Here is a 23,537-nt window from a genome sequence, read left to right as displayed (position 1 = left end):
TGACAATCCATGGTTTTAGTGCAGTTTGCAGAATTGTGTTCTTTTTTTATATGCACCGACTCCATTGTTTCAAATACAAGGTTACAGGTTCAAGTTCCAAAATAGCGTTTCCTCATTATTTCCATCCGCTTGATTGGCATCTATCCAATCCCTGAAGCTGAGCAATTACGGCAACATATGCCTTCATCGCTGTTAATGCAACAGTCGTGATGCTAATCAATCCATCCTGGAGGCATTCATGCAATCCCCCGAATGCGAAGAACTCTGGGGTGGGGGCAGATACAGGTGCAGATCAACGAATCAAATCTACCAGAACTTTCCCAATTTAGTAAAAAAGGCAGCACACCAGGAAGTCTTTTAATCTGCCTGTGCCAGTATTTGAAATAACAACTGTTTTTTTATTAATGTCGTTAACCAGTTTAAGGACTGTGAGCCAAATTCAGAAGCATAATTAAGCCTGTGCAAAGAAGTCTTTTTCCACCCTTATACACAGTTCAATGCAACATTTGAAATTCTGCTAAAAACTACAATAAATGATCTTAGCTTAACTGTATATTAAAAGTAAGCAACGCTCCATGGGAAGTAATGTGCCTTACGTTAACAACTATTACTGCCCCTAGTACCACTACTACTGAAGTGCAAACGCTCATCTGGGAATGCCATTCCTGCTGGTAATTGCTACCTCCCAGAGGGAACGCTGGCAAAGGACACGCAGCACAGCTGCCGACTAGGAGGGTCCACTCCGTGGGGTGTAATCACCATTAGCCACCCAAATGCAAGACACTGGTGCAAATGCCTTTTTTCAACAAAACAAAAGGGTGGGGGGGGCAGTACCTTCAGTATAGGCAATACAACTGCTCTTTCCTGTTGCCCGTTTTCTGTGTTGATTAAATGTATGTAAGCAACACTGAGAGCAGGAAAGAGGAGTGGTGTCGCAGATATCGAATGTACTTTTTATCTTTTATTTTCCCAGTAAAAAGTCTTCAGCGCCTGTATCTCATGAGGGTAATAGTGGCGGTGGGAGGGCATGCATGGCAATGGCTGCAGAGCTGCTCTGAACACAAACCGTCTATCGTTGACTAGCACCCATACTGGGAACTGCCCGATTGGCCCCTTGCAGTCAGATGAGTTGGAGGGAGAAGCTTGCTGAGCTGGTGGAAGCAAGCAGCATAGGACATCAAAGACTTCAAAGTGTGCCAGAATCGGAAAAAGGAAGGCCATCTCAACAGACTAGAAACTGAGTAACAGCAGGCAGTGTGTGGGTAGGCGAACCTGCTCTTCAGGCCACTCATCAGAGGGAATATCAAGTGGATTGGTTGACTGCAGGTGTATATTTAAGCACTGCTACAGGCACCTTCTTAGCTAAACCAACACTCAAGGTTCAGAGAATGAACATAGATGCTTTGACCACAGCAACAGGATTATTCTGCAACCTGCTAGCCGAACATTGGGATGTCAACAAAAAAGACACAAAGTAAACTACAATGATTTAACAATAAAAATTAAATGAGCGTGTTGCAAAATGATAGAAATCATGCGCTGATATCGCCTAGCACCTGTTTTTGAGTGGACTTTGATATTCGCATGTCAAATTCTTAAACTAGTTAAATAGGATTTTGATTAGAAGACGACCCTTATCATTCAAACATAGGAGGCTGTATGTTCTTCATCTCCCATTAGACATAGGACACTGTACTTTCTTGAGTACTGTGCCATATTCATGTACAGTACCTGTACCAAGCCAAACAAAGTAGCTAAAAGGAGGTTATATTAAAAAATAAAACAAAATAGTTTATTCAGCTCATTTAAAAAAACATGTACAATCAATACTGAATCTTTCCACAGGGATCTTATGATATACACAGCCATATGCAGAAGTCAATGCATGTTGCCACGGGTACAGTTTGTAGGGAGGTTAATGGTCACAAAACCTCTGACTTTCAGAGAATATTTACAGATGTCCAACATGCTCGATATATCATACATTGGGGATTTTGTTAAACATCAAAGGGATGCAGTTAATTAGACACTTGGAGGAATTGTGTTTTCGCTTGGCACTTGCAGCTTACCTGTCTGAATAAGCAACCTCAGACATTTAGTAGAGTTGTGAAAAGCTGCTTCGTGAATTGGCATCCATCCTCGATTATCAGGCACATCGACACTACAGCCTCTTTTAATAAGCCTCTGCAAACATTTTATGTTACCGCTTCTGGCTGCATGACCGACAGTGGAGCATCTATCAGAATATGCCTCTGTAAAATCCATTCTTAAAGTCTAGGTTGTAGGAAAAGATATCACAGAGTAACATAAATTAAAATATGTGACAATTCAACAAAGAAATCACATTTGCAACAATGCCCATCTTTCACAAATATTGGGATTTGGACAAGATGTCCTTTGAATAATATTGTCAAAGAAATTGAGGAAAAAAACGATTAAATGGAACAAGTGGGGTTCCCTTTGTACTAAAAATGCTAACATATGCCTAAATAAGAACAAGTAGTTCACCGTTATCACTACAAGCATTAAGTCACTTCTTGTTGGTCGGGAGGCTTTACCACCCCTTACTGGCCCAAGTCTCAGGTTACAGGCCGGAGTGAAGCTAGACTGTAACGTCGACCCTGGCAGTCTTACCTGGTGGTACAGCCCTCTGCAGTGGGGGTTTTAGCTATTAGCACGCAGCCATGTTGTCTTGGGTGATGCAAATAGCTTTTTTATCATTTGTGAAATGGCATGGTGGCGGTTTCACAAGTTAAAAAAACTACCAAACAAAATGGCAACCATTTATGGCTTAATATGGTGACCATTGGCAAAGGCAGTAGTAGGGTCTTGTGAGCTGCAGAGTCTGAGAGGAGAGCGATCGGCAATGGTGGGAGAGAAAAGCTGGTAGAAAGTAAGTGTCAGCAGGGGAACCAGAGTGTTGTGTGGGCCAGTGGCAAAGGCAGGCAGTATCCCCAAAGGCAAGCTGTCTTCGTCCCAATCATCAGGTGGCTCAGAAGGAGGGCTGAGAACACAAGGTAAGGCCCACATTCCGAGCTCCCTGATTGGTGTGGAGACACATCAATGGCACCTACTGGGGGGCGTAGCCAGAGTTCATGCTGTAAGGACGTGCCTGGCGTGAGCTCCCGCCGAGATCCTCTTACCGATCCTTTTAGCAGTTTTGCACGAACCTCCACTGTCCTGATTTCTACCTCCATGGTGTGTGGGCATGTCTGGCTGCTATTAGAACCTTCGTGTGGCATGTGAGCCTCCCTCCAGGAGGTGGAAAGCCGGCAGACCCGGAGACGTCCGACACACCAATATGGGGGCCGGGCTATATTGAGTGCGTACCGTGGGACAAAAGAGTAATGGTTCCCCGTGCTGACCACCTCCTGCAATCGAGATAGCGGGGAAGCAATGCTGGAGCCGCAACAGAACTGGAGGCCACGAATTGACAGGGCTTAGAAGCAGCAGCACCCCCATTGTGGAGAGGTCAGAAGTGTGCCCAACTCAGAGGCAGCAGAGTGGTGTGAGGAGCGATCGGGACCCGGTGATGCCTTTTATCCTGGATAGGACCGTGGGGAGGAAGCGGCCATCCTTGCGGGCACGCAGACCACCTGGAGGTGAGCTGGGGACCTCCTCCCTGGCGCCTGCGAACACCGGCTAAGCTGCATCCCGCCCAGAGCTGCAAGACCCTGAAAGGAGGCGGCACCAAACAGCGGAAGCGGATGGCTGAAAGACCGGCTAGACCAGGGTTATCCAACATGCGGCCCTCCAAGCCATTTTATGTGGCCCTCGAAGCCCAAGAGCACAGACAAAGCATTAGGGTTATTTTTGTATGTTTTGTATTTATTTTATACGCAGCAAGCGTTGTGGCTGCAGTTTCAGGGTAGGAATTGTAGTCCACACACATTATGATTTCCATTGGCTGAGAAACAGTCAATGGAAATACTGTTACCATGCAAGGCACGTTGTAGTAGTGGAAATAAATAAAATAAATAACTGCCTTGCATGGTAACAGTATTTCCAATGGCTGTTTTTCAGCCAATGGAAATCATAATCACGTAGTGTGGGTGGAGTGACGGGCACACAGCGCCACCTTCACACATCTGCATTGCCGAGTCCAGGGCAGAGCCTGCGTGAGCCAGCAGCTCAGCCCAGCCCAGGCTCACAGTGCTAAGTTCGGTGCACACCGGGGCCTAGTTCTCCTTGCCTTCAGCAACGCGAAGTACTGCCTGCCACATTTTCCGACGTATGTTTGCAGCATGCAGTGCTTTTGAGCCTCCGAGATACTGCTGGCCAGATACACCGAAACACAAGTATCTGGCCAGCAGTATCTCTGAGGCTCAAAAGCAGCGTGGGCTGCCTTAATGTTTGAACATTCCGTCTCGGGATGGAGGGTACAATTTGCATCACTTTTTGAAAAAAAACTCCCCCTTGGGTATTGTTCAAATTGCGTCACAAAAGGAATGAATTCCCACATGATTTTACCGCATGTGGGAATTAATTCCTTGCCAAAATGCCTAGGCAACACAATCACGTCATCCACACCCGGAAAAGCAGCACACCAGGTAAAATGCCTGGGGATCTATCCAATTTTGTTTTTGCAATTACAAGAGCTAACCTAGATGAGGCAGAACAGGCCTTGGGAGTTGTCCGTGCCCCTGTTGGAGGAAGGCCAGCTGCAGGAGTGAATTTTCAGAGCGCATAAAACCGTAGCCCACCAGATCCAATGCACTGTTGGCTTCACAGCAAAACCCTGAGGTCAATTCCCTCCCCGGTTCCTACAACATGGCCCTCAGCTGAGCTGGAGTGATCCGAGGACCGGCACACCGGCCACCCCTGGGCGCTGGGAGAGGAGGGCACCCGGCAATGTCTAGTTCTTCATACTTTAACTCATGCTCACATTGTGTTTCTTCAATTATGTTCACCTTTGGGTGATCACTTTTCCCCATTTTATCTGTTGAACTGGATTATGCTTCTTTCATTAGCACAGAAGTAATGAATGTGTATTACAGAGATAAGCTGCCGTATGTATTGGGCACACTGCACAGGCAGCATCCATCATTACCACAGAAGTAATGAATGTGCATTAGAGAGATGAGGTGCCATATGTATTGGGCACATTGCACAGGCAGCATCAATCATTAACACAGAAGTCATGAATGTTTTATTACAGAGGTAAGCTGGCATATGTATTGGGCACACTGAACATGCTCAGGCAGCATCAATCATGCTTTGTAAAGGACAGTGTTGGCCTAAATTGGGAACAGCCAGGATAAACATGTTACTACAGAGGCATATTTTGGGCACAACCAGCATGACAATGTGTTACATCAGTGGCAGTGCTGTCTTACACTGTGGACACATAGATAGTTAAAATGTGTTGTGTTGTAAAATGCTCTTTTCTGCTGTTGGTTACATGGAATTTTCATGTTCCCCTTTAGAACTAATTATAAACGTATGGCTTTTTGGTCCGTTTTTCTGCTATAAAATGCACCATTTCAACCCCATATTTGAAAAATAATTCTTGGAGGGGGAACCCCCCCAAACCCTCCCTAGATCCTTATAGCTCCCTCACTATGCTCGGTCGCCCCCACTATTTCAGGAAAATATGAACACTTACACACTGAAAGATCACAAGCAACTGACCTCAGATCATTTGATCGAGGGCCTCCCTTAGATACTCACTGCCCCTGACACCAAAAGCTATCTTTAGGATTGCATGGCACATCACTGCCTATGATGCTAGAGTGTCAAAGGTCACACAATATTGTTTTTTAATATACTGCTTTGGGTGAGGTTGTTGACTTTTGGCCCGCCGGCCCACAAAGTGACAAAAAGTTAATGCTTCGGCCCCACGTTCAAAAAGGTTGGACAAGCCTGGGCTAGACTGTGTTGGTGGTGCAGGCTGCAGCTCTCGCACTGTAGACTTGGCGGGGGTAACTGTCTCCACGACCAAGCCACCCTTGTGTGGGGCGAAGTGAGGGACATACATACAGCAAGTGCAGGCCCTTCTGGCTGCTTGGGAAGCACCTTATAAGCCAAAAGCATTCCCTGAAAAGCGGTTCTGCCCAGCAACCCATATACGTGTTGCCCTGGAGACACGGATCCCGGTGAGAAAGCGCTTGGTGCCCCGCACTTGGGAGTCGTAGTGAGGCCACAAGACCCGACCGGAACTGCAGCGCGAAAAGAACGGGCCCTCACTTAACGCAATTGCAAAGCGGGAAATGGATCACAGTGCCACCGCAAGGGCATCGACAACCCCGACACTGCAAGTGGCTGCGCAAGACGGCAGTCCAATACTGGTGCCCATCGCTGAGCTGAAAATGGCACTGGAATACAAGATCGATGCAGTAATCATAGATTGCTTCATCAAGACTTATGTACAATAACAGACCGCCTGGGCACTGGGAAACAAGTACGAAACAGCACTGGGAACATCGCCAGTACTCAGGCCCAAGTGGCAGAACTGCTGGATAGAGTGACGACTGTGGCAATCGGGCAGAGGTTGCTGAAGAAAGGGCCTGCAGGAACAATATCAGGATACTGGGACTTCCTGAGGGGACAGAGGGCAAAGCATTTGTCGAGAACAAGCTGCTGCAGGAGGTGGGCTCGGGCACGTTGACTCAGGGATTCACTGTTGAAAGGGCGCACAGATCTCTGATAAAAGAGATCTCCACCAGGCGCCCCGCCGAGACGGCCAATAGCAAAAATCTTGAACTACAAGCACAGAGAACGGATCCTTAGTTTCTCCAGGGAGGGGGAGGGACTATCATGATGGAGATCCTCGAAACTGACGATTTACCCCACTTACACTGCACTAGTCCAGAGGTGAAAGGAACTATTTGGGCCAACCAAAGAACGATTGCGAAGAGCGAACCTACGATATGCTGATTTACCCTGCCAAGCTGAAGATCCTGCACAATAGGAGGTCGCACTTCTTGGAGAACTCAATGGCAGCACAATCTTGGATGGACACAGAAGGCATACCACAGCACCCAAGCAGGAACAATCGCAACTCATAGTAGGAGGGTTCTGATGAGACCTGAAGGTTCAGCTCAGGGGTCTCTCACCTATCGGTGCATGTACTCACATAAACATCCAGTGAACACAAGTGTGAGCTCATAAATGTGAGACACAGGACCGAGGCAGAAACCTTAAGCAGCAGCCGTGACAAGCAGGTGAAACAAGCCCTGGTTGAGCTTTAGCCCTGTTTGAAGTTTTGGATGTCAGTTTTAACGCATCAGGCTGCTGCACGTGAGTGACCCGGGAGGGGGTGGTGGGTGCGAGCGAAGTGGCTGGGCCTTAGTAGAGGACTAAATGCTGGGACATTGTTCTGTTGTATGGACCGTTATTGGGTTGACTTGATAGGTGTTGAGGAGGGGGTGGCAGGAGGAACGGACAGGCAAGGGGTGGGGGGATATGTTTTGTTATTTGAAAGGTTGAACTGTGACACGTGTAAAGACTTGGCATTGCATAAAAAAGGGCAGTGGAATTTTTCGGGTGCAAAGAACACTGGGGAGCTCGATATGGCAGTGGGAACCGGAGGGCCTGACTTGGTATACCCATGTCCAAGAACAGGGGGGGTTAGTATTATCACCTGGAATGTGTGGGGCTTTAACTATGTGAAAAGTCTAAGCATACATACATACCTGGTGAGTAGGGGCATACAGGTGCCGGCGATGCTGCAAGAAATGCACTTAACGGCTGATAGACAAGCTGCTGTGGCCAGAAAATGGGGAGGTGGGATGTATGGATCACAATTCTCTATGTACGCCAGAGGTGTACTCACCTGGATTGTCCCGGTAGCCCTCTTCCAACAGTTTGAATTTAAGAAGGAAGATGAGGGCACAAAAGTGGTATTGCAGGGGCTGTGGAACAATAGGGAGGTATGCTTTGTAAACACTTAAGCCCCAAACCATGATGCCAAGGTGTTCTTCAGGTCACTGTATTCAAAACTATAGACATATGGGGAGGCCACGTGGATCTGGGGCAGAGACTTTAATTGTACCCTCAATCCTGGATTGGACAGCTCTAACACAAAAATTGTTAAACCTGCACATCCAGCTTGGGCTCCGAGTTCCCTCTTGCGGGATCTGCCTCTTGCGGACATATGGAGGAAAATGCATGGAGAAACAAGGCGTTATTCCTTCTTTTCAGCCCCACACACAGTACACACAAGGGTTAATTACATCTTTACTGAGAGGGAAACCATGGGAGAATTTGTGCACATAGAATATAGGGTCAGAGTTCTTTCTGACAACGCGCCGCTGGTGGCGATATGGCAGCACACCATCTTGAGACCTAGGATACCGACCTGGCAACTGCGGTCGGAGGCCCTTCAAGATGAGGCCTTTAATGAATATCTGAGGGAGAAGATAGGGGAGTACTTTGACACAAACACAGGTAGTGTGGAACAGACGAGCACACTATGGGATGCATTCAAGGTTGTCATCAGAAGGGTGGCGTTAGGGAAGGCGGGGGCCTCAGGACGAGATATTGAGGGCTCTAGAGGACCTTGAAAACAAAACAGAATGCAAAGAAAGCAAGGGGGCCGAGACACCTGGGAAATTCTGGAGTTGCAGCAAAAATGCATGCAGGAATGGGATCGGCTGGGAAAGATAGACTTTGCAACGTATATTAAAAGGCTACATGAAGAGGGCGATAAGCCGGGGAGACTACTAGCATGGATGTGCAGGCGCGAAGAGCCTAGGGACATGATCAGCGCCATTGCTGATTGAAATGGGGAGTTGTCCGTCTTCGAAGAAGCTCATGACCTGGGGAAATTTCTTGACAGCTTGCGAGAAGCAGTCATAGTACCTATTCTTCAGCCAGGTAAACTTCCACAGGACTGCGGGTCATACAGACCCCATTTTATGGTAAACCAGGACTTCAATATACTAACAGCAGTGCTAGCGGGTAGGCTCAAGAGGGTAATTAGAGAACTGGTCCACACGGATCAGATGGCCTGTGTCCGGGGCGCAGAACTGCCTGGAACCTACAGAGGCTGAATCATGTTATAGACATCACTAACTTGTTGGAGGAAGACTGCGGGTGGCCTCACTGGATGCGGTGCAGGCCTTTGACTCGGTCCGTTGCGATTTGCTGTTGGCGGCCCTAGCACATTTTGAGATCAGTAGAGGGTTTCTGAAGTGGGTGAAGTTGATCTACACGGCCCCCAAGGCCTGGGTGAGTACAGGAGGCAGATCTCCAAGGCGTGGAGGGTGTGTACAGGCACCAAGCAGTCCTGCTCATGGTTGCCAATGCTGTACATTCTTGTATTAGAGCCGCTGACAGTGTTTCTCAGAAATGAATGTACGCAAACCAGTATCTAGATAGACGGGATGACGCACCTGGTCTCCCTTTACTCAGATGACATGATGCTGTACGTGCGTCAACCAGAAGATAATCTGCCGCACCTATTGGATGTCACTGACCAATTCGGCACCTTCTCTGGCATTATGGTGAACAGGGAGAAATCCTGCTTGTTCCCGCTGGCGGGTTTAGAAGCCGAGGTGCAGAGCGGTTGCAGAGACTGGGCCTTAAATGGGAAACAGACTTTTCAATATCTAGGTATCAACTTGTGGCATGAACCATTGAATGCACACGTGGACAACAAACAAGGTCCCTGAAGGGGGTAGGCAACTCCATGGGATTGTGGAAAAAACTGCCTGTGGGGGTACCGGGCAGACCAGCCCTCCTCAAGATGCTAGTACTCCAGCAACTTTTGTATTATTTCGTCAACATACCCTATAACATACGTGATACTTTTTTCCACCAAGTGCATTCAATAGCAAGTGCATTGCTATGGGGAGGTGGGAGAAATAGAGTCGCCCAATGAACACTACAGAGGGACTATGCTGAGGGCGGAATGAAAGTGCCCAACTTCGAATGTTACTACGTAGTGGGGAAACTAGAATTCACAGTGAACTGGCTGGGAGACGAAACTACACAGGAAACATGATTACTGCAGCCCAGATTAGGGAATCACTTCTTGAAGGAAGTACTGTGGGTTAAGGTACCCGCCTTAGGAGGAATGTCCAGATTGCTGAAACTTGCTAAAAAAATATGGAATCGGGAGCACCCGACCCCTGCTCTGAGCATGTCCCCCTAGCTGGAGTTATTGGAGAATAACAGGCGCGGTGAGACAATATAGGAAGCATTGGGAGAGTAAAGGGATAGCCACTATAGGGGACTTGGTACAAGAAGGTAAATATTGAGTTTCCAGACCCTGGTAGACGAATATGGCATACATGAAGGCCAGGTTTTGCTGTATTTTGACATAATCAGGAAGATCAGAAAGAGAGGAGGTGGTGACCAATACGACATTAGACACCATGTATGACGTAGCAGAAGGGGGACATATGATTTCTAGATTGTATGACTTGTTTTGCGGTGGCACAGCTGAGAGCATGTGAGCACTGGGAGACGGATGTGGGGAGATCCTTCACTGACAAAGAATGGAAGAGGGTACTGATATACACTAAGCAAGTCTCGAGGAATGCTAAGTTTAGATTGACCCAATTTTATGTCACGCACAGGGCATATATGACTCCACACAGACTAACCCCTCTGGCCAGGGGACAGACCCACACCTGCCCGAGATGCATGCAGAAGGGGGTGGACATGCTGCATATGTTTTGGACATTCACACACATGGTCTTTGCGCCAGTAATTGGGAGGTTCTGGGGGAGAGTGATGGAGAAAGTAGCAAGAAGGGCATACAGATGCAGGCCTGGCCCCCAGAGTTTTGCCTGCTGAGGCTGTTCCCGAGCGGAAGGAGGTGCTATGCACACCTCACCAAAATGAAAAACTTGATCTGCATACTGGCAAAGCGCAGGATAGCGATAGCTTGGAAAAAGGGTCGTGACTTTGAAAACTGGTGGGGGGACCTAAAGGGCAATGGACGAAAATATCGTAAATCAAAAACCGAACGGTTTAAATGAACAGATTTTGGCTGTACCAAACTCACGTACAGCTGAAAATAGCAAACCTTTAAAAACCATTTGGTTTTCATTATAACGAACAAGGTAAGCAAGGGTGTCCCCCCGCACCCCTGTTCACTATAATGGAAATGGGGTTGGCCCCGCATCCAAAACAATATTTTTAAAAAAGAAAAAAGACCATGCAGCACCGGTTCCCATCCACGGAAGTGAAGGGAACTGACGCTGCAGGGACTCGTAAGTAAGGGGGTGGGAGGGTAATGCACAAAAATCTCACATTTCTGTAATGCAACCTTATAAAATATGGTCATTGGCAGAGACATTGGTGTGGCTCGGAGCACTGCGGCGAGGGATGCATGGAGCTAGCGAGGGAGTAATAGCCTGGAACACACTAATGCAGACTATGTTTGCTAACGAAATGGAGGAGTTGAGCCCATAAAACGCTACCGATGAGGGGGCTGGGAGGGAGGATGCTTGGGCACTGGACTGTGGACATGATGGGCACCCAGCTACAGAAGGACCGGGACTGGACGTATGAGACTTGTAAAGGGGGAGATATGCATAGAGAAGAGACATAGACCCATGTACAGCCCATACTGATTGATGCCTCAAATGTGTTTTCTTTTTTTTTTTTTGGTTGCATGTTATACGCAATAAAAACATTTAAACGAAAATATCAATGGCACCTCCTGGGTGCTATAGTTCATAGCCCCCTTTCCTCTACAGTTAAGGGAAATAGTGCCCTATCGGGGGGACAGGAGCAGAGGATAATGCAGAGCAGAATTGCAAATTTAAAATGCAAACCGGAGCATGCACAGATGAGGACACGCCCAGCTTTGATCCGCTCATGCAAATGGTCTTTGCACCAGCCATCAGTCCTTTTACTGCAGTGGTGTACAGGCTATTTAAAAAAGGGTGTTTATGGAGCAATATGAAGTAAAGGGACTATGTACTAGCAGTACAAAAGTCACTATGAGTAACTTGTTTTTACTACTACATCCTGTCCCCTTTCATCAATAACTATGCAAGATTTCTAAACACCCTAGTAATTGGGATGATGGCTAATAAAATAATAATACACGTATTAGGTCTAATACAGAAGATCGCTAAGTGAAAATTAAATGAGCGCCTACTTCTAAGGGGATATGTATTTCAAATACTACTGATGTAGTAAAGGAGTAAGAAGAGCTTTAGGTGGTCAGCAGAACACAGTCCATAATCCTTTGTGTAGATATAATTTCAGTGCGCGTGCACACCCGACGAGTGCAATGTGAGTGCTGTTACGCTGAGGAACCCCGGCTTGATATTGGACACTTGTTCTTTCAACGTTTCCTTAAACTTGGTATGGAACCCAAGAACTAAGACTCATCTCCTATATACTTCACATGAACATTTAAGTGAGCTGTGAAACTGTGAACCAGCATATATACTCTATTAATATCATTTTATCTCCTTTTTACTTTAGCGTGAGCAAGCTCCTCCCCTTTTTTGAAGGGGAGCATTAATTCAGATCGGCACGCGCGCACCTGACGAGTGCACCGTGAGTGCGGTTACGCTGTTGCAGCATTGCAGTGCTGCAGGGTGCTCACTCCTTACCAGCTGACTTAGCGTGCCTTTTGTTCTTCACCTAGACTGCTCCTTTTAATACTTACAATAGTTGTCAGCCCGCTGTTGCAGAACTCATGGCTGCCTATAGTCTAAAAACAAACATGCCCGTGTTATCGGCATCTTCTCTTTAGCGAGAGAATCTCACGACGACAGTTGCTAGAGTAAAGTCAACTCTGCCTACGATGAGCTTGCGCATTCAATCAAAGTGCCCGGAGTCAAATGGGCCGGACATCAGGGAATTCGGTCGTACTTCCAAGAGCAGGGGGACTCCTGTTGCTCACAAGACTCTGCAACCATTGCACTCTGTGTTACCAGTGGATATGAGACCTGATGTTCCACTTAATATGGTAAATCAACCTACAATTGTAAATACGTCTATTCCTCAATCAATGTCTGACACGGTCATGCTAGCCTGTGCTTCTGCGCTGCTAACCGACACGGAATCAGAATTGTTTGCCACCCCGATAGCAACTACAGATTCGTCAGCCATACCTTTATTATACTCGCAAGTGGTTGGCACTGCATCATTCTCCCAAAATACCTTAACAGAACTTTCCAACATCGGGTAATGGATTAATGTAGCAGTTTCGAAACCTCATGACACTGATTCAAGGCTGTCTCCCCTACGGAGTGCTAATGTTGTGTCTGAAACACAAGGTGACCTTGTGACAACCCAGTCTCCACTGAATCTATCGGCTTCCCCCATATTATACCCAGACACATCAACTCAAAAGGTGGCAGACTCTTGCTTCTTTTCCGTGTCTTCAGCGGCTAGTTTTGCTAAACCAACCCCGGTGCCATCTTTTGGTTTTCCCCATCTAGCTCACTTACTTCATGAGTCTATGTTTGCTGCTATGAATACGAGTATATATAGCCTAGTGAAGTTAGATGAGCACCTCGACTCTAAAGTTGATCAAAAACCTCTTCCTATTGAATTTACTAAAGGAAAAGCACTTGGAGAAGGGATTGACGCTGTTCTTGGCCTTTATGGACCTCGAACTGGCATTCGATAATGTTCTCAGGAGTCATCTCTGGGCAAAATTGTGTTTATGGGGATGCCCGGGGGATCTCGTTTAAGCAATTGAAGCACTTTATACCGACACCTCGGTTCAAAATAGGCTGTGTGCAAGGGGAACACAATCTAGTAAAATCTTCACCTATCGGGGACTGAAACAGGGGTGTGCTCTTGCTCCTCTACTGTTTTGCCTATACATTTCTGACTTAGGATTGTCCCAGGTGAATGTTCGTGCCTTTCCGCTGACAGTCAATGGAGCCCAGGTACCGTGGATCCTCTTCGCGGGTGGCCTGGTCTTCCTTGATTATACTCCCCTAGGCCTTCAGTATCGTCTTCGAGCTTTGAATTATATCTTAAAAGCAATGGTATGAAAATTAACGCAAGAAAATCTAAGGTTCTCTTGATGAAGAATGCAAGAAGGGTAAAGAAAGAGAAATTTACCTGCAGGGTGGGAGGAATTCCATTAGAGGCAGTGGACTCAATAGTCTACTTGGGGGTCACTGTCAATAGAAATGCTGATGAGGCTGCTCATTATGCATATCTATGGCAGAGAATGATTCCTCTGGTTAATCAGGGCAGGGTGCGCCACCGGAAGTTTGGTAAATTCACATTAATTCCTATTGTTACCTTCTACAAACAAAAGGTGGCGCAGATCCTAACTTATGGAGCGGAGGCGGTTCTCTGCCTCTCGTGTGATTACTCGGAGAAATTGGAGGGTCATTTTTGGCGTAAGATCCTACGCTTGCCAAATTATCTCCCAATGTGTAGAATCAGGTTTGAATTGAGGCTCCAGTCTTTGGAGTCATTGGTAGTTTGGAAGACGGTATCACTATACAGGAAATGTGCCTTTGAGAGCGTTGAGAAACCGTTTAAGATCTTGGCATTGGATAATAGGGTGGTAAAAGGGCCATTTGAAGAATGGAGAAATAAGGTCGAAGCCCTCATGTGGGACAAGGATGTGTCCGTAAATGTGTTACTGTGTAATCCAATGAGGGTGAGAAAGAAGCTGTTGCTCAGAGATTGGATTACCACTATGGATCAATGCGGTGGTCTAAAGTCCAAAGAATCACTGTCCACTTAGTGGGGGAGAGTTAATGAACTACCGAAATTTATGATTAAATTCCCCGGCCCAAAATATCGTGACCTTCTTCTTAAGTGTCGCCTAAATATCTTACACTCGAGAGAGATTTCGTTTAAGAGGAAAATGGCAGGGATTGAAAATGCAAACTGTCAGTATTGTAAGAGTACCTGCCATGTGGAAACCCCGGAGCATCTAGTAATGAACTGTGAAGGTCCGACTGTAAGTCGGGCACTATATCTAGATGAGACCTTATGGATGAAATCAACTCTCTCAAGAGGGGAATGGTGGAAGTGGATGTTAATTGGTGATCAGCCTAGGTTGGTTATAGCTGTGATGAAAATGCTTGATGCTGTGCTATCCAATCAGGGGGGAATACAGAGGGAGGGTGGGGCTTAATGGAACTTTTGCTGGTTGATGCTGATTCTAACTGTCTAATTGTCTGGTTTGATATGGTATTATTATGTTAATCAGTGGATTGGATTTTTGCTGTAGTTTGTGGATGGTATCTGAAATGGAAATGTTAAAGGTTTATTTTTAGTGAAATGGATTTTGCTGTAATTTGTGGGAGGTTTTTTGTAACTAAAATGTTAAAGGTTTATTTTAAGTTAATGATTGCTTTTATATGTTTGACTTCTAACCAATAAAACATATTAAAAATAAATAAATAAAGTTGATCAATGTAATGGAATTTTGACATTACTGACTGCTAAAGTTGATTGGGTGGCACGTGAAATAGTGCCTCACTTCGGTAACTCTGCTCCACACCATTGTCCAAATTCAACTAAAAACACAGTTCTCCAAAGCAGCCAACCCATGGTACTAGAAGCCTTTTATGAAGCATGCCCTGACCAAGAGTGCTAACCGTCTACAGTAGGCTCTATGGAAATAATTGTTTTTCCTACACAGGAAACTCCTATTATTATGGAGCAGTCTCAAATAGTTTTTGAATCACAAAATCCTGAGGAAATAGAGCGTCTCCAGACCTTTGACCTTTCTCAAGTTGCTCCTCGCAAAACGAAATCCAAAAAAATGCAACTTGACATTGCAAGTAAAGCCTCCCCAAAAATCCAAGAATCAAATGAGGTTTAATAAATCAGTTAATCCCAAAACAAACAAACAAATGGATTAACGACTCCTCCAAGAACGCTTGTATCCGAAACTACAGAACACAAACAGGCTAAATTGAACAAGAACTCTGAGCTTTCCTTGCCGGGTACATCTACTCATAAAATCCCCTCAATCCCGACCATTATACCCTCTGCAGCACCAATTTTACGGTTGGGCTCAAACAATATCCAAGATAATGAAGAGACGAGTATAATAATTGATAATTTATATAACACTGACCAGCTACAAGAGGATTTATTGATCTGTTCTACATATTCTGTCACATCACTGCAACATCTTAATACCATCCTAGAAAGCATCCATTATCCCTTAAAACTCAAGTCTACTAACAGAGCAGTAACCAACAATTATCTGGAAGATGAGTTCCCCCACTTTCGCACCCTCGAACAAAAGAGGGCTTTAATTCAGCAACCAGCGGTACGTTCAAGCAGACAACCAGCGAACGACCCACGGATTTTCAAGCCTTCATTACATGGAAATAAACAGGTACTAGTGGAAGAGGGGTCTCCTCTGTTGCCTAGGAAGAAATTAACATCTAGCCTGAATAATGGCACACAGCAATTCACTCTAACTATGGTAGATCGTCACAGAAGAGACCCCTATCGAAATCGAAGTACCCTATTGACTGCTTTTCGAGCAATAGAGCTCTAGAGACATTGAGACCATAAAGTATATTGATGCCCCGAACTATGATATAGTCAAATTGGTAATTCCATCTCATATTGTAGCTGATCTATTATAGCATTCCAGAAATGCACTTTTAAAATCAGGATTTCTCCTAAGTAAATATACTGATAAACCTCAAGCTACTATCCAGAATAATGGCCTCAATACTCCACATCAAAAAACTCAAACGTCATAATCACAACCCAGCAAAGTCGCATCAAGATGCTCCAAATTTCAATCGAGACTCATCATTTCAACCTCTCAAGATCCAATGCAGACCAGTTGAGTCGTAAAGTCCTTGCTTAAATTAGGTCCCCTCAAACATCGTACTGCAAGTGGTCTTGGCTAACCAAAGCCATCAGCAAAGAGAATCACCCTAATGATTAATAATGCCAAACTTCCTGTATCCTTTTATCAATGGCCATCTGGAATACTAGAGGGTTCTCTCACCTCCTACAGTCCAGAAATAATAATTTAGCCTTGTATGACATATTAGCTTTGCAAGAGACATGGATGACGACACAGCTAGTGTGGCCTGATTACCAGATCTCATGGATATCAGCGATTACACACAAGAAGGGCCGCCCTGCTCCAAGTTTGTTAACTGCAGTAAAAATCAACTCAGGAATATCCTTTAATGCCTGGGCTTCACCGTACCCAGGAATCCAGCTGTCCATGCTATCCACATCTAACACTACTCACCTCTTACGCCGCTCTGATTAACAACTATTGGAACCCTTTAGCAATAGAGGATCAGACATTTTTTCAACATTTGGAATCAGTTTTAGATCAAATCCTTCTTGAAGCTAGTGTTAGTGTCACCCTCATAGTGGGTGATCTTAACCTGAGATGCCTCCCCACTGAATCTAACCATCTATCTGAGCGGGCTGCTAGTTGGGTAGCTCTTATGGAAATTTGTCACTTCATTCTTCTGAATGGGACCATGATAGGAGATATCCCACCGGCTCCAACATGGTCTAGAGGTCTATCCAAGGCTAATTTGGACTATGTCTACGTATCTGCAAATGTTGTGATGAGGATCCAAACTTTAACAGTTATTCCGGTGACTACTAGCGATCACAACATTTTAACTATACAATGGGTCTCACATACTAATAAAGAAGGATCTGTTTTTGAGGACACCCTGGCAATAAATACTAGCAGAAACAGAATATCGTGGTCGCTTCCGAAACTTAAATGCCTCACTCGCATCCTCACAGATCAGGCTCTAGACTCCTCTGCTTCAACTAGCCTTGAATATCCACAGACCCTGATGTTGATTAATGAAAGTACCTCACTTTCTAACAAGCTGCACTTTAAGCATCGATATCCACTGCACTCAGATATACATGCACTTAAAGTTGCTTATCAACATGAGCAAAGAAAAATGTTCTAAACGCAATGACACAGTCGCATTAGTTAAATTACGTTCCTGTCACAAAAATGCAGTTCAACAAAAATCGAAGGCTGCAGACTCTCAAAGTGGGAAAGAACCACAGAACAGGTTATAATTCTCGAGAGGGGCGCATGGTACCCTTTTTTGATTTTTTTTTTTTTTAGAGGAACCCTGAGTTACTTGGGGAACCCAGACGTGGACCCCCTGGTCACAGTGCTCAGAGAGGCACAGCTCCACCTCACTGATGAGGCCCAACAATGCTGAGACACGTGTATGGGGTTGCTGTTGGTACTCTTGTTCAGAAGGTAATTGCAATAGCATTTCGGTGCTGGACTGTCCATCTGATATGCAAATGGATATTTCCCATCTGTGAAAGGTACAGTGAGCAAAAAGTGATGGCTGCGGACTCTCAAAGCGGGAAAGAACCACAGAACAGGTTACCATGCCATGTTCTTTCTGGAGAGGGGCGCCTGCTACCTTTTTTGAAAATGTTTTGCAAGGAACTTGGGGTTGGCAACCCTGAGTTACCTGGGGGAACCCAGACGTGGGCCCTTGCTCACTGTGCTCAGAGAGGCACAGCTCCACCTCACTGTGGTACTCTTGTTCAGAAGGGAATTGCCATAGCATTTCGATGCTGGACTGCCAATGTAGGCGGGACAAAGAGTGATATGCAAATGGATATTTCCCATCTTTGAAAGGTACAGTGAGCAAAAAGCGAAAGCTGCGGACTTGTGGAAAAGAACCACAGAAAAGGTTCTCATGCCATGTATTTTGTTCGTTTGTTTTTTTATTTTTAAAGCGCGCCACACCCTAGGGTATCCAGGTTCATTTACAAGACAGCTTGACATATAGGTGGATACATACATACATCCTTGTAAAGGGCAAAGGTGGTTACATACATGCATGAAATTGAAATGGCAGATGGATACATATATATACACCAACAATGGGTAGGTGAACGTGGTAAGCAGGCAAAACATTGAGTCCGGCATAGAGCGTGAGGCTGCATAGGCTCAAGATGACATACTGGATGAACAGGCAAACAACGAATACAGCATAGACTACGAACATACATAGGCTCAAGATAATGTATAGTCAGTAAGTGCAAAAGGATTAGAACAGATCTCTAACCTCTCCCCCCGACTGTTCAACCAGTATCTGGCACTTCTTGCTCACCGCATCGCCGCTCTCTGTCCCAACTTTCAGTGCTATGCGGATGATACCCAGCTCATTTTCAGGCTACCCTCGGCCTCCTCTTCCCCTTCCCTCATCTCTGACTGTCTTTCTGCTATCCAGGAATGGTGTGCCACCAACGACCTCTGCCTTAATGCCAGTAAGACTGAGATTCTACTTATCGGCACACCCACTCCCACCTTCCCTGCAGCTCTCTGGCCAGCCTCTCTTGGCCCTCTTCCTGCTCCTACCTGCAAGGCAAAAAACCTCGGGGTCATCTTCGACTCCACACTCTCTCTCCTCACATATCTGACGTCTCTAAGAAGTCACACTACCAGCTACACCTCCTCAGAGGTATCCTTCCTTTCCTCTCCTTCCCCCAGAAGCTCACTGTCTCCAGAGCCCTAGTTCTCTCGAAGCTGGACTACTGTAACAGCCTCTATCTAAATGTTCCTGCCTCTACTCTCTGCCCTTTGCAACTCATCCAGAACAGGACTGCGAGACTTGTCCTTGGCCTCAAGCCCAGGGACCGCATCTCTCCAGGACTGAAATTGCTACACTGGCTCCCAGTGGCTGCGAGGTTTAAGTTCAAAACCCTCTCCATTGTCCACAAGGCCTTCTGGGGCCTTGGGCCAATATACCTTCAACTCTCTCTTCCTAAATATCTTCCTTCTCGAGCTCTTCGCTCATCCACCTCCAACTACCTCAGGGTCAGCTGCTTCTCCAAGCAACGAGCTGGGGGTAGATCTCTCTCCGCAGCAGGGGCCTCCCTCTGGAACAGCCTTCCTGCCTCCCTGAAACTTGAGGAGAACCATCTCTGGTTCCGGAAGCACCTCAAAACCTTCCTCTTTGCCTCCGCTTTCTCTCCCTCTCTCCCCTGCTAAAATCACTGAACCTGCACTGAATCTGCAACTGGGCCACTCACCGATCTCGGTCCTTGGCCCAGCCACTCTTCCCTGCACTGCCTACCTGCACTACGGGACTGTCTCTGTATCCTACAGCCCCTTCTCCCGGCACTTACCTTGCACTTGCCACCAGCTGGCCCTATTATTTATCTTGTATTCTACTAACCATGTACTGCACTTTCCCCTCTCCCCTTCCCCTTGCACTTGCACTTTTCCCAGTCCCCCTACCCTTGCACTTGCACGATCTGAATGACACCTGGCCTAGTAGGATCGTTGTCTGTCTCCCCTTGTACCCCCCCCCCCCCCGCCTCGTCACGCCTTGAAACACTTGTGTATAGGCGCGTTACAAATGCCATATCATATCATATCATGGATAATGTGCTCAGGTACTCTAATTTCCAAACTGCTGGAATTCTAGTGGATGGTAGCCTTCATAAGGAGCCATTGTTTAGTATTTGATCTGAAGTTGTGGAAGGTTTGGGCAGTTCGAAGGTTGAGGGGGCGAGCATTCCAGGCTAGGGCTGCTTGAACGGGGAAGCTAGTGCCTCTGGCTCTTTTAAGGTTGAAGCGTGGGGTAGCAATACGGCAGGAATTGGCAGATCGTATATGGGTCTCACCGAGGTTTTCATAATGATTTTGTCTTTCAGGTACTGTGATGCGGCATTAGTGGTGAGACATTTGTACAAGAGGGAGACTAGTTCATAGTAGATTCGGTCCTGGATAGAGAGCCATTTATGTTGTTTTATCGTTTCAGAGATACAATTTCTCCTAGGGATGCTCAGAGCTGTTCTAAGGGCATTATTTTGTAGGCTTTGAAGTTTGTTTAATACTTGCTTATTTGCTCCAGCATACAGTGCATTGCAATAGTCAAGCTTAGACAGAATTAGAGCTCTTGCTAGTGTAATGCAGCTGTCTGTGGAGAGGTATGTTTTGCAGGCATGAATAAGCTTGCAAGTATAGGCAGTAGCTGATGCCGTCGCGTTCACCTGTTTACTAAGGTTCAATGTTGCGTCTAGGTAAAAGCCTAAGGTTTTAGTTTCCTTGGCTGTTTTAATGGCATCTATAATAAAGGATTGTGGTATTTTGAGTCAAGTTTGTTGCTGGCGGGGTGCCTACGATAAGAATTTTGGAATTGGAGAGGGGCGTCTGCTACTTTTTTGAAAACAATGTTACAAAGAACTTTGGGTTGGTCACCCTGAGTTACCTGGGGGAACCCAGACGTGGACCCCCTGTTCACTGTGATCAGAGAGGCACAGCTCCACCTCACTGATGAGGCCCAACAAGGCTGAAAAATGTGTATGGGGTTGTTGTTGGTACTCTTGTACAGAAGGGAATTGCCATAGCATTTTGGTGCTGGACTGCCCATGTGGGCGGGACAAAGACTGATATGCAAATAGGTATTTCCCATCTGTGAAAGGTACAGTGAGCAAAAAGTGATGGTTGCAGACTCTCAAAGTGGGAAGGAACCACAGAACAGGTTATCATGCCATGTTCTTTATGGAGAGGGGTGCCTGCTACCTTTTTGATTTTTTTTTATAAGGAACTTGGGGTTGGTCATGCTGAGTTACCTGGTGGGACCCAGACGTGGACCCGCTGCTCACTGTGCTCAGAGAGGCAAAGCTCCACCTCACTGATGAGGCCCAACAAGGCTGAAACACTGTTGGTACTCTTGTTCAGAAGGGAATTGCCATAGCATTTCAGTGCTGGACTGCCCATGTGGGTGGGACAAAGACTGAAATGCAAATGCATATTTCCCATCTGTGAAAGGTACAGTGAGCAAAAAGTGAAGGCTGCGGACTCTCAAAGTGGGAAAGAACCACAGAACAGGTTATCATGCCATGTTCCTTATGGAGAGGGGCGCTTGCTACCTTTTTTGAAAACTAGGCAATACCAGTCAGCTTAATGTTAATGAGTATAATTATCTGGGCCTAAACAATAGCAACACTATTATGGATTTCCGATATCGTAAAGAAATAAAGATGAAAATGCAGACTTTAACTTCGCAAGGTAGACTGATTAACAAAAAATATGGGAAATGCTCTCATGTTTCTATAACTACCTTCTACAAACAAAAAGTAGTACCAGCAATTATATATGGTACACAATGAAAATTCCCTAAGCATCATTCAAACTGGGAGTACATAGAAGGAGTATACTGGAAGAAGCTACATTGCTTATCGAAGAGTATACCGATTGTTATTGTATGATACGAATGAGGCCTAGTATCATTGGCCACGATGGTTGCATGGCAAGCATTAACATTATACAGGAAATGTTTAAGTAATTCCGTCAAGGCCACAACTCTGCTGCCAGTGCTCAATTCAGCCCTCAATTGCAAATCAGCTAGCCCACTTTTTGACTTTCCAATGCAGATATCTCAGTCCAGACTCTCATTCACAATCCGGATAAAGCAAAATCAAAACTCTGGCCTTGGTATTGGATCATGACACAGGACAAACGCTTCCAGTACTCCATTTTTTTATTTCATTGACTTTGCTCCGAAATCAATTCCCTCCCTCGTTATTTGGAAAGATTCCCTGACAACAGACATGTTACAGAAATCGTGAGACTTCGAATAACTATATGGACCACTAGAATCCAGAATGCGATTTGTTCATAAAATGGAAAACTAGACACAACTTGTCACTTCTGTATGAATCCTACTCATAAAGAATCTCTGAAACATTTAAAAGTCTCATGTCCGACCTTGCGTCAACGCAGGAAAGAGTTCTTTTTTAAACATTTAGACCAACATAGACTGCTAACTGAAGATAGTTTATGGGAAGAAATGTTTAATGTTCAATCCGTTTCTTTGAATATTCCTTTAGTGAAACTTATCTTAGCCCTAAAAATGTATGATAATACTTTGTTGTCATGAATACTCACACCATTATCTTTTTACTTGACCATGCCATTTCTGGTGGAAACTTTTGTTTTACAAAGAATTTTAAGCATTACTGTTGTAATATGAAAATGGATGTTTCTTTTTCACCTTTTAATCCTGTATTATTTATTTATATATAATATGTTCACAGCCAAAAAATGGCCTTACATATACACACAGGTTAAAAACACAAAATCACACAATCCACAATTATTAAAACTTTTCATGCAAAAATATCCTCTGATAGGTCCTTTAAAATTATTAAAACTAGTTCATAAAATTTCATCATGTGATATAACAAGTTAATATCATTTCCTTCCATTAACCTTTTCCAGATAGTTCCAACATCCTCAATTAGACATGAATTCATATAACGTAAAAGATACTTTTCACAAAGGAATAAAAGACTCTCACAATAACATAGCAAATGTTTAGCAGTTTCAATTTCCAACATACCACAGAGTCTACAAAACCTTATATTTCTTTCAAGTCCTACGTTAGCACCTAAGATTTCCATCGTATCGCAGCGGTTAAATTTAAACATAAAAAACTGTCTCACCGTTGCTGCTGTGGGGAAGGCAATTAAATATTTAGGCTTTACAGATGCTAGCGACCAATGTTCTAAGAATAGGCTGCAAGTAGATTTTGTAGACGGGGTGATCATGTCGCGCTCTTTTGCATAGCTATATATTACTCCTTGTAGTAGTTTTTTAATTTTAACTTGCTTTAGGAGGAGCCAACTCTTTGCATTAACAT

General features: G+C 45.3%; 1 protein-coding gene across 2 annotated transcripts in view; it reads right to left on the bottom strand.

The window, feature by feature from the left end:
- The window catches only part of ASB3 (ankyrin repeat and SOCS box containing 3), a 1,206,585-nt gene that overhangs the window by 1,053,170 nt on the left and 129,878 nt on the right, over window positions 1–23,537 (bottom strand). For both annotated transcript variants that reach the window (XM_069608363.1, XM_069608362.1), the window contains exon 3: window positions 2,070–2,274. In XM_069608363.1, the coding sequence (XP_069464464.1) occupies window positions 2,070–2,265 (196 nt within the window). In that variant the 5' untranslated portion in view covers window positions 2,266–2,274. The remainder of the gene's footprint in view (window positions 1–2,069; window positions 2,275–23,537) is intronic.

Source organism: Ambystoma mexicanum, chromosome 4q (genome assembly GCF_040938575.1).
Source record: "Ambystoma mexicanum isolate Mex_15411 chromosome 4q, UKY_AmexF1_1, whole genome shotgun sequence".
NCBI classification, from domain to species: Eukaryota; Metazoa; Chordata; class Amphibia; order Caudata; family Ambystomatidae; genus Ambystoma; species Ambystoma mexicanum.
This window is presented reverse-complemented; position numbering and strand designations above follow the sequence as displayed.